Source organism: Babylonia areolata, chromosome 19 (assembly GCF_041734735.1).
Source record: "Babylonia areolata isolate BAREFJ2019XMU chromosome 19, ASM4173473v1, whole genome shotgun sequence".
NCBI classification, from domain to species: Eukaryota; Metazoa; Mollusca; class Gastropoda; order Neogastropoda; family Buccinidae; genus Babylonia; species Babylonia areolata.
This window is the reverse complement of record NC_134894.1, coordinates 41,793,643-41,805,950: the sequence shown is the minus strand read 5'-3', so window position 1 is coordinate 41,805,950 and position 12,308 is coordinate 41,793,643. Positions and strand designations below refer to the sequence as shown.

Genomic DNA, 12,308 nt, shown 5'->3' with positions numbered 1-12,308 from the left:
TTCGTCAACGCCGCACGGTTTATTAAATGCGGCAATTAAATGTCCAAGTCATGATTGGAAGTGTGACTGTGGCCTTGGGGCAGATCTGACTGACGAAGGAGGAATCCTAACGTGAGTGATGATCCCTTCCCCCTTTCGCCCCCTCCTACTCTGCCCCACAGCCCCCCGCCCCACAACCGCTTTATTCCCCTTTGAGCGCGTGACGTCACCAATGAGGAGCGGTGGTGCGCGGGTCGCCTCCAGCTTTCGTCACACCATGCGGTTCGTCATCACACGGCTTCAGCCTCCTCCGCTTCTTCCCCGTGTTGTCGCCCTGCGGACTGGGTTCATTCGGCTTTTTCCCAGCTTTACATCAACAGTCGGCGGGAGGAGAACGTGTGGGCTTCAAGACATCCCAGCCAAGCTAGAGAAAAGAAACGTTCACTTAGGTTTGCTAATGATAACATCTTAGGCCCGATTGCGGTGAAACTTGTGTTTGTGAATATACAGGATAGGGCTACCAAAAGCAATCAAAGGCTAACCGAAAACAACCAAGAACACGGTTTTAATAGTATATCATCAACACGCCTAATTCTTTATTTGTGAGTATTTGAAAATTAACTGTTTTCCCTTTCTTATGCTGTACATAATCTAAGTACCATTCTCCAAGAATTTAGGCCAGGTGTACTTTCGGCATAAGTAGAATCAAACTGGAAAATCAATTAACATTGAATTTATTTCTTTAATCCAGTATTTTGTGATGCAACAACAACAACAGCAAAAGTTGTTCTTTTTAACAGGCAGAATCTATTTCCAAAACAACGTACGGGTGGTAAGCAATTTAACAATTTGGCTCATCAGTAGTTGTGGTTGTTGAATTTCGAAACTGAGGTATAGACTGAAATTACTAACTGGAAAATACTGAGCTGTAAATGATTAATTTCAAGTGATTAAGATAGAAGTCATTCCTGCTGAAACAAACCGTGCACTAAATATCAATTGCTTTCATTCTATATACAGGTTTGAGCTAAAAGATCACACCCGCCGTCCAAGTAAAAACCAAAAAGAAAAAGAAGGAAAAAAACCCGATACAGAAAGGAGTGAACCACAATCGAAAAAACCAGTCCACACAACAATTGCAAGAAGACACACATATACACAAAAAGAAAACAAACGAAGTTTCGACAAATATTTTTCATTGATCGTGTCACTGTGGGGGAGAGAAAAAAAAAAGTTCCATACCGCTGTTATTTCAAGTCAGAAAAAAAACGGTGCCGGAACCTAACCAAACCAAACCAGTCTACCAACAGCTGAAGCAAAATGCAGCCAGTTCAGCGTGCAGTACAGGCCCTGGTGGTACTTCTGGTGGCCGCTGTGGCCTCCTGCTTCCCCAGCGGAGCCCCGCTGTCGGCCTGTGGACATCTGATGCCAATTCACGAAGAAGCCGAAGCCCAAGAGACGGCTCCCCCCTTCTTCATTCTCCTGTCCCACACCAATTACACTTCTGGCGAGCCGATTGCAGGTCAGTAACAGTATTCCTATCTTCATTTTTCTGCACGACACCAATTACACGTCTGCCGAGCCGATTACAGGTCAGTAACAGTGTTACTATCTTCATTTTTCTGCACGACACCAATTACACTTCTGGCGAGCCGATTACAGGTCAGTAACAGTGTTACTATCTTCATTTTTCTGCACGACACCAATTACACTTCTGGCGAGCCTATTACAGGTCAGTAACAGTGTTCCTATCTTCATTTTTCTGCACGACACCAATTACACTTAAGACCTGACCAGCGCGTTGGGTTTATGTGAAAGTCAGCCATCTGCTCATTTTATTTTATTTTTCAAATAGATCAGATGTGGTGTAGCACGTAGTGATCAGTCAAACGCTTTGACACCTCCTTGAACCTCAGCCCTGAAATGGCTTTTTTGTGGTCAGCTGGGCTGAAGCCACGTGAACTGACTTCACCTCCTTGAAACTGATACTGATACACTGGTGGTCAGCTCATCACAGTAAAATACAAAGTGCTTCCCCTCCACCCCTTGATCGTTCTTCTGTCTGATACCATCATACCTCTGACTGGCCCATTAATGGCAGGTAAGTCACAAACCACTACTCCCTTCGTCATTCTTCTCTTCAAAACCTGCTTCATGTTTGGCCGGTCCATTACAGGTAAGTAATGATTTGCTCGAAAATTCAGCGTTTTGACTGTACAACACCAATGACGCTTCTAGCCGTCCCATTATTGGTCAATCAGAGAGACCCTTTTCCATACATCATTCTGCTATCCAGCACACGGCACTTCTGGTCGGTCCGTTAAAGGTGAGCCACAACGTGTCTGTCTATCGTTCTAATTAATATCCGACATCAGTTACACTTCTGGCCGGCCCATAACTTCTTCTTCTTCGGTCGTGGGCTGGAACTCCCACGTCCACTCGTATGTACACGAGTGGGCTTTAACGTGTATGACCGTTTTTAAACCGCTATGTAGGCAGCTATACTCCATTTTCGGAGGTGTGCATGCTGGATATGTTCTTGTTTCCATAACCCACCGAACGCTGACATGGATTACAAGATCTTTAACGTGCGCATTTGATCTTCTGCTAGCATATACACACGAAGGGGGGTTCAGGCACAAGCAGGTCTGCACGTTATGTTGACCTGGGAGATCGGAAAAAATCCACCCTTTACCCACCTCGCACTGTTACCGAGATTCGAACCCGGGATCCTTAGATGGAAAGTCGAACGTTTAAAAAAAAACAAAAACAAAAAAACCTTAAAAAACTCGGTTATTGCGCTTGTCAGGCCAATTACATTTAAACGCATACAGAGCTCACCACATTTTCGGGAGTGGGTGAGTGATTTCGGGAGAGGATTAGAAGCTCAAGTTTTAAGCTGACCATATCTTTTTGTCCCTGGGTTGTCCATGTCTTTACTTCAGTTTATTCTATGGCTTTTTAAAGTTTTGTTTGCGGACCCAATTGGAAATTGGGGCACTCGCTTATCAAGCTAACACATAATGAGATGCATATCGAAAAAGAGAAGGCAGTGTATAACAGCCGAAAGAGAAAACAGCGTTATAAGCGAATGCCAAAATTTCCAGTTGATGCTCTCTACACCTCGAGACCTTAAAAAAAGATTCTCACTTAAAATGGAAACATTTTCCTTTGCTTGAAAGGTTTTGAACGAATATGCACCACAACAGAAAACTGATATGTAGGCAAGGTGATGGCTAAGTGAAAACGAAGCAAATGCAGTAAAAGTTATCAATGACAACATCTGACTACTCTTTCGGTATCTAGTCAATAGTAAGAATGGAAACGGAAGGAAAAGATAACAAACAGGCAAGCTTACATAACTCTTTACGACAAACTATTGGATCGATGAACAGTATTTCGACAAACTATTGGACCGATGAACAATATTTCGACAAACTATTCGACCGATGAACAGTATTTCGACAAACTATTGGACAGATGAACAGTATTTGTAATCCCTCGTCCCGAGCGATGGCTCCACATAGTAAAGGTGATGTGACATTTTAAAATTTTATTGTCAATAACTCGGCAGAAGAAATGATCGGGGTGTGTGTGTGTGTGTGTGTGTGTGTGTGTGTGTGTGTGTGTGTGTGTGTGTGTGTGTGTGTGTGTGTGTGTGTGTGTGTGTGTGTGTGTGTGTTATCAGTTTATGTTCAAAACACCATGACTCATGATTGTCAGAGGTATTGCCAATCTATCCGTCATGAAAGCCGGAAAAATAGATCACTGCTTTGCTTTTCCTTGGCTGACCAGGAGTCTTCACGGAATAAAAAGAAAAGATGACGCGTGGTATAAATGACATTCAGTATCAGTATCAGTATCAGTAGCTCAAGGAGGCGTCACTGCGTTCGGTCAAATCCATATATGTACACCACATCTGCCAAGCAGATGCCTGACCAGCAGCGTAACCTAACGCGCTTAGTCAGGCCTTGAGAAAAAAAAGAAAGAAAAAAAAAGAAGAAGATAAATACATAAAAATACTACTACTATAAATAATAATGATAATATTTATAGGGCGCAAAATGTTGATGAAGTCAACTAAATTTACAAAGGCATTGGTGGAGGAAGGTGGCAGAATGGTTAAGACGCTGTCTGCCAGTACAAGGTCCATGGTGGTCTTGGTTCAAACGCCAACCTCGCCCTTTCTCCCATGTTTCACAGGAAAATCAAACTTAGCCTCTAGTCATTCTGGTAAGACGATAAACCAAAGTCCCGTGGGACTTGGCGCACCGAAAAAGATACCCTGACAACAAAAGTGTTGGGTATGAGAGCGCGCTCGGAAATTGTAAAATATTCATATAATTATATGGACGTTTATGTAAATTAACCCAAAAAAAGTGGTGGGTTGAGGTCGAAGAGTTAAATGTTTTTTTGTTTTTTGTTTCGTTTTTGTTGTTGTTTGTTTGTTTTGTTTTGTTTTCTGAATGTGTTGTTGGAAAGTACAGGAATGAACGTCCTTTCTGTGTATGTATGTATGTATGTATGTATGTGTGCATTCATGTATGAATGCACCTAAGCTTTGGTTTCCTTTTAATTCACTGAGCACGCAACTCTTCACCGAGATGGCTTTCAGGTTGTTGTTTTTATGACCACCATCATCATCATAACACCGTGATGAGCAGTTCATAATTATAGCCAATCCCAAATCCCGTTTCCCATGTTCCATGCTACCGTAGCCCCGGGCAAAATGCTTGTGTCTGATTGGATAAGCCATCGGATCCTTCTGAGCTCATTCCATCTTGACTTTCGTGACAGTTCATGCAACTTGTGGAAAACGACGAGTCCCCCACCCGCTCGTTTCCTTCAGGGGGGACATGGAAGGTTTTTGGGGGGTTGGGAGTAGAGGGTGGGGTGGGAGGGTCATCGGGGAAATGAGTCATGACTTCGATCCGTCGCTCGTGAAAAATCGATGAGTCGGGAGAAAGTGCAAGTCATTGGAGGGAGTGTGGTGTGTTGGTATTTTGTTGTATGAGTCATGGCTTCGATCCGTCCTTCGTGAAAATCGATGAGTCGGGAGAAAGAGCAAGTCATCAAGAGGGAGTGTGGTGGGTTGGTATATTGTTTGTTTGCTTCTACGTCTTTTACATTATCTTAGCTGTCATCCTTATTTGCCTGTTCCTGATTCGCCAGTTACTGAATTGGTTATTCCACTTCTTATTCCACAATGTGCTCGAAAAAACCTCAGTTGCTCTTTCATGTATTTTAATGAAGTAAATAGTGATAAAACCACTCTGTTCCGTTGGGGATCTGAGCATTGGAATCTGTACACAAACATATCTTAATAGGCGAACTTATCGTTGTGCCGATTATGTGTATGTGTGTGTGCGTACGTGCGTTTGTGTGTGTGTGTGTGTGTGTGTGTGTGTGTGTGTGTGTGTGTGTGTTTGTGTGTGTGTGTGTGTGTGTGTGTGTGTGTGTGTGTGTGTGTGTGTGTGTGTGTGTGTGTGTGTGTGTGTGTGTGAGAGAGAGAGAGAGAGTCGGTCACTCCTTTCCATACCATTATCGGAACACTAAGGGGGTAAAATAAAATATGTAACACAGACTCTGAAGCAGTTCAGTGTTGGAAATGTGTTCAATTGAATGGTTTTGTTGTTATCTGTTATTGTCTTCGCTTTTATCTTTCATTTTGGTTCTCTAAATGCTTTTGATTTTTTTTTAAACTGTGGTATCAGAATCTTTAATCCAACATTGTATTCAAAACTAAAACTTTTGTATTTGGGTAACTCCATATCACAAAGGATTGTTAAAGAAATCATATGGAACCGTCACCCCCCAACCCCGACCCCCGCACGCGTGTGTGTATGTTTGTGTGTGCGTGCGTGCGTGCGTGCGTGTATATATATATATATATATATATATATATATATGTGTGTGTGTGTGTGTGTGTGTGTGTGTGTGTGTGTGTGTGGTGCGTGAGTATCCGAACGCGTACGTGTATGAGTATCTGTATGTGTGCGTGTAACATGTGAACGTGCGCGTGTATACGTATGTGTGAGGGTGCTTGTGTAAGCGCGTGCGTGCGATGCACGCGTGTATGCATTGCGTTATTGTTTGTGCGTTTGTTTGTTTGTTAACTTTCTTTGTTTCTGTACAGTGTCTGTGACGAGCAGAGACCCGTACCTCGCCTTCATGCTTCAGGGTCGAACCCGAGACAACCAGCCCGTGGGCCACTTCAGCTACGCTCCCGCGGTGGCCAAGTTCCTCAGCTGCTACGGCGACAACGACACTCTGAGCCACGCCGCGGCCTTTGAGCGCACGACCATGCAGGTCCTGTGGCACCCGCCCAAGGCTGACGTAGGGGACGTCTTCATCACGTGAGTCACGTGCCTTTCCACTCATCTCAAAAATCCTTCAGTCCAGGGGCTGGGGTTTGGGATGCATGAAGCGATCTTTGTAGCGCTGAGTGTGCTCAGAGCTAGGAATGTGTATGAAGTATATGGAGTTAACCGTGGAGTTAGGAACATTCTTAACGACAAGCAAACTTAGCGCTGCTTAAGTTCGCTCATGCAACCCATCCTAGGGGCTGGTGGTTGGGTTGCTTAATTAAGCAAACTTAGCAGCGGCTACGTTTTCAGTATGTTTGCACTGTGTATGTGCACTATGTATATACATTATGTGTGTGCACTATGTGTGTGCACTATGTATGTGCTCTATGTATGTGCAGTATTATGTGCATTATGTATGTGCGCTTTGTATGTGCATTTTGAATGCACACTATGTTTGTGCACTATGTATGTACACTATGTATGTACACCATGTATGTGCATTATGTATGTGCATATGCACCACATATTTATGCAATATGTAAGTGCACTGTGTATATGCACTATGTATGTGCATTATGAATATGCACTATATGTGTGCATTATGATTGTGCATTCTGTATGTGCATTATATATGTGCAATATGTATGTGCATTATGTATTTATGCACTATGTGTGTGCACCATGTATGTACATTATGCATGTGCAGTATGTATTTGCATTATGAGTGTGCACTATGACTGTGCAGTATGTATGTGCACTATGTGTGTGCGCTATGTGTGTGCACTATGTATTGAACTATGTGCAGTATTATGTCCATTATGTATGTGCGCTATGTATGTGCACTATGTATGTACACCATGTATGTGCATTATGTATGTGCATATGCACCATGTATTTATGCAATATGTAAGCGCACTGTGTATATGCACTATGTATGTGCATTATGAATATGCACTATGTGTGTGCATTATGATTGTGCATTCTGTATGTGCATTATATATGTGCAATATGTATGTGCATTATATATTTATGCACTATGTGTGTGCACCATGTATGTACATTATGCATGTGCAGTATGTATTTGCATTATGGGTGTGCACTATGACTGTGCAGTATGTATGTGCACTATGTGTGTGCACTATGTATGTGCAGTATGTATGTGCACTATGTGTGCGTGCTATGTATATGCACTATGTGTGTGTGCACTATGCATGTGCATTATGTGCGTGCATAATGTATGTGCACTATGTGTGTGCACTATGTATGTGCATTATGTATGTGCATTCTGTATATGCTGTATGTACATGCACTGTGTATGCGCACTATGTTTGTGCACTGTGTATGTGCTATATGTTTGTGCATTCTGTATATGCTGTATGTACGTGCACTGTGTATGTGAACTATGTGTGTGCACTATGTATGTACCCTGTGTTGCAGAGGGTCGATAGCCAGTACAAAATACATCTTCTGGGCCGTGGAATCAGAACTGATCAAAGGCAAACCACGTAAGAGTTCGTTCTGTCCGCTCACTGGACAGTTCACCCTCTCTGTCTTTCTGTGTTGGTCTGTTGTCTGTTCTGTCTTGGCGTGTGTGTGTGTGTGTGTGTGCTGTGTGTGCCGTGTGTGTGTGTGTGTGTGTGTGTGTGTGTGTGTGCGTGCGTGCGTGCGTGTGTGTGTGTGTGTGCACGTGCGTGTGTGTACGTGTGTAAACCGGTTTCAAAATAAGAATCGGAATCATATTTGTTTGATATGAAGACCATATAGGATCGAACAAAAAGTCAACCAAACAAGTATGGTGCAAGTCTGAGGAAATCGAAATTGCTCTTTTTGAATGCATCGAAATGACGAGCTTTTTTGATAGTACTGGTGTATGCAAGTTCTCTTTTAATATACAAAATACAATATAAGAAACAGTATACCTTAAATACTATAAATCATTTCGTACATGGATCGTATATGTCCCGGACTCTATGGTGTTGCATTAGGTAAAAAAAAAAAAAACACTCCAAAAAAACCCGATTGTATCATTATCCATACTGTTTGTTGTATAGGAACACTCTTTACTGATAACCTCTTTACTGATAACTTTGAACAACAAAACAATGGGAAACATGTTTTGCCATCTACCTAACGCGAGCTTCTTTTAGCAACTGTTCGAATACATGTACTCATTTTCTGCTTAATCAAACATTGCACCTGACTTTGAAAAATATGAACGTGTGCTTGCACGCCATAAAGAGCAGATTTTGTATGTTGATATTTGTTCATGTTTCGTGTACAGTTTTTTCTTGTGTCTGCATGGTCTTGTTTACTGATTCTAACTACATTCTCTTTTTTCTTTGAATGAAACGGATTGTGTGTGTGTGTGTGTGTGTGTGTGTGTGTGTGTGGCAGGGGAAAGCGGGGCAGACAGGCAGACGTCCTGTGTCCTGGTCATCGCTCTGTCCCTAGTGACCATCGTGGTGACCCGTCTCTTTCACTCCTCACACCTCTGATACCTCCACCCAGCCACCCGCCTAGTCAGCCTCCTCCATGCCTCTGATAGGTCTGCCAGCCCACCCACCCACCCGACCTCTTCCACACTCCGATAAATCTACCCACCCACACACCCACCCGACTTCTTAAACACCCAAAGTCTAGCTACCCTAGCCGACCTCTTCCACACCCTTGATAAGTCTACCCACCTACCCGACTTCTTAAGCTGGTAAATCTGCCTACACAGCCACCTACACGCTCCTGACAAGCCATTCACGCTCCTCCATCAACCCAAACTCTTCCACACCATTATAATCCTGCCCAACATGCCTCCTCCACATCCATAAATCTAGATATCCACCCTACCATCCAACATTATCCACACTTTGGAAAATCTGCCCGCCCAGCCTCCTCCACACTTCCGATAAACAGATGAGTCTACCCACCCACCCAGCCGCCTCCACACTTCCGATAAACAGATGAGTCTACCCACCCACCCAGCCTCCTCCACACTTCCGATAAACAGATGAGTCTACCCACCCACCCAGCCTCCTTCACACTCGTGACAAGTCTACCCACCCACCCACCATCTTCTACACCTTGATAAAATTGCTCAAGAAGCCTAATCCGTATTCTCCTCCCGTCCTTCCTCCCCCCTCCCCCCTCCAACGTCTCTTCCACACCTCTGCTAAATCAACCCACACACCAAGAATAGTCGACACCCTGATTAGTCTTCCCACCTTGGCTCCCCCCTCCCCCTTCCAACGTCTCTTCCACACCCTTGCTAAATCAACCCAGTCACCAAGAATCGTCCACACCTTGATTAGTCTTCCCACCTTGGCGTCTTCCACACTGCCGACAAGCCAACACACCCTCCCCGGCCTCTGCTACACCTCTGACACTTCCTCCCAGTCATTCTGTTGGAACGCAACACTGGACACCCCTACACACAGTGTTACAGTCACCACCGACAAAACAACGTTCTGCATTGCAAACCAAGCACGAGAACTGTGATGGCTGTGGTGGACTGATGTGGTGTCTCGGGGGACAACCTATTTGCCAAATGGAAAACGTGTGTTGATAAGAAATGTATCTACTTTTTATTGTTGTTTTAGTTTGTCCTTGTACTTGACTTGTTTTGCACCGTGCTGCTTCAGTGACGCGCTCACAAAGACAGGTGTGAAGACACAATTATTTCTCGCTGTTTTAGTAGTACAAGTTGTTTTTGTTAACCCATTGACGGCTGTTGACGTATATGCCCTTCAATGAAAGGGTGTCATTTCACTGAAATGAAATGGATCTTAGAGATTAGGTTGTTAGTTTCTGTTTTTTAAACTTCGAACTCTTCTTCTTGAGGTGGCCTTACATTTGTTCAGCAAAATCAGCTGCACCATAAACAACTATGCAAAGTGTAGTAACTGTATTTCAAACTCAGGCACGTTGACATATCACCAAGGTTCAACAGTCAAGCAGTTAGTGACATCGCGGATGACGTTCTTGATATTATTATGTTTAACGCAGGGAAAATATTAAGTTATAACTTTTGCTTATTCAAATTCAGGTTCAACGATTTTCTGCGTTTGTGAGATATGGTCATGAATTTATGGGGGAGGGGCGATGATGGAGTGTTTATTGTAGAAAGACGACTTGTCAGATTCAGCTGTCTGCAAGACAATAGATGTTTCTTCAAGATAATAGATGTATCTTCACTCAGTCTTTCACGTTGTGTACATAGCATTTTTTTCGATTCTCTCTCTCTCTCTCTCTCTCTCTCTCTCTCTCGCTCGCTCGCTGTCTCGGTCTCTCCACTCAGTTTTTAGAATTCATTTTTTAATGCAAAAACTGTTTTGTGTCACGAACATTTCAAGCCGCTGAATAATCTCGTAACTGTCTTGTCCTGATCTCCTTATTTTGGTTAGCACACGCATATACACACACATACACACACGCGCGCGCGCGCACACACACACACACGCGCGCACGCGCGTGAAGTGCAGGGAAGCGTGGTATTGGGTCCTTGGCAAAATGCATTTTACTCCGAATTTCCTCACTCCACACGGGTGTGAATGTGTACCTGACTGAGGTCGGGAAAGGTTTAAAGCGATGGAAGGAGAGGACTGGGCCTCGCCTTCCTATACCGAACCCTTGACTCACTGAATATTGATTCCCTGTACATGCGGCCGCAAAAGGATATGAGACCTTTCACCTAACCCTTCTTCAATTAAAAAATGTAAAAAAAACCACAACCTAAATATGCCTCTGGGGAATATAAGAAACAAGTTACTATGTACCCCTCTGAACATCCATGTGTCGCCGTGGTTCTAAATGCACACGTATCTGTTTTGTGGTTCTAGAAAAAAATGAAATAAAAGAAACAAACATGTCTGCGAAAGCAGTCTAAATCATGTTCATGCAGACACACCAATACCTTAATTTGATATTTCAAGCGTCATTTTCTTTCTTTTCAGTTTGCTAACGGATTTGATAAAATGTATTCAGTTTCTGTCTCTGTCTCTGTCTCTCTGTGTGTGTGTGTGTGTGTGTGTGTGTGTGTGTGTGTGTGTGTGTGTGTGTGTGTGTGCTATATCATGCAGTACGTACCCTGGTACGAAATGATGGACAATTTGAAGGCAAGTTATCAATAACCATAACAATGTAATTACCATAACCGTTTGATTAACTACATAATCATTGGAACTCAGGTACTTGAAGTCTGTCATGAAGGGAAATGAATGTCAGTTGCATACAGAACAGAAAAGGAAAAGATTATAGTGATCAACACCTAAGCATCGCCATAGAAAACACACGCGTGCGCGCACACATCCCAAAGGATGTATTTTTCAAAACAAATTGTATTAGACTTTCTTCCCCCTGACGAAATTTCATGTGCTTATTTGCTCACAATCAACGTGTACATAGTTTTCTATTTTCAACGCTACCCTTTCCCGCCTAAATTCTTTATATAATATTTTTTCTGTGTTCGCTTTTGGGTTGGTAATTTTCCCAGTGGTTTTGTTTTTCGGTCTCTGGAAGGGTTGTACATTGCTGATACACGTGGGAAAAGAAACAGGGAGAGATGTCAACTATGGTTCACCATGATGCCATGGACTACTTCCGATTGAATCTGGAGGTGGACCTTCTTGCTTGATTTGAGACGAATAATAATCAACCAGGCCTAAATTTAAACAATGTCCTCAGTTTTCTCAGCATTACATAATTTGTTCGCCACGGTTGTCCTGAAATTATTGGTTTGACTTAGTATGATGTTCGGTACTTTTGTTTTCTGTCATTTTCCGGTTTTCTCACCGCCCCCAGTTGCGATTTCCGCACTGCTATATTTTTGAAGTGACAACGATCTCTGAGAGTAGTATATCTAATAACAACAGAAGAAGGAATACGACACGATGAAAATAAAGTTTGAAAGTTCACTGATCATCGTCTTGTCCAGTCATGTGTGTGTGTGTGTGTGTGTGTTCTGTCTGTCTCCTCTGCCTGTCCGTATGTCTCTGTGCGAGTGTGTGGGCAGTGTTCAAGGTGTACGATTGC

The 12,308-nt window shown here is 43.2% G+C and overlaps 1 protein-coding gene across 1 annotated transcript; it reads left to right on the top strand.

Annotated features, from left to right (window-relative positions):
* Nucleotides 1–411: 411 nt before the first annotated feature.
* LOC143294173 (putative defense protein 3) lies at nucleotides 412–8,833 on the top strand. The gene is made up of 6 exons (XM_076605604.1): nucleotides 412–581; nucleotides 1,000–1,501; nucleotides 2,081–2,155; nucleotides 6,116–6,335; nucleotides 7,725–7,792; nucleotides 8,682–8,833. The coding sequence occupies exons 2-6, from the start codon at nucleotides 1,300–1,302 to the stop codon at nucleotides 8,780–8,782; spliced, it is 666 nt and encodes a 221-aa protein (XP_076461719.1). The 5' UTR covers nucleotides 412–581; nucleotides 1,000–1,299; the 3' UTR covers nucleotides 8,783–8,833.
* Nucleotides 8,834–12,308: the final 3,475 nt, after the last annotated feature.

Excerpts from the sequence above, each read along its gene's own strand:
- LOC143294173 (XM_076605604.1), top strand. The coding sequence starts at position 1,300 with ATGCAGCCAGTTCAGCGTGCAGTACAGGCCCTGGTGGTACTTCTGGTG. Across the intron at positions 1,502-2,080 it reads TTCTGGCGAGCCGATTGCAG|GTAAGTCACAAACCACTACT; the intron begins GTCAGTAACAGT and ends CATTAATGGCAG. Across the intron at positions 7,793-8,681 it reads ACTGATCAAAGGCAAACCAC|GGGAAAGCGGGGCAGACAGG; the intron begins GTAAGAGTTCGT and ends TGTGTGTGGCAG.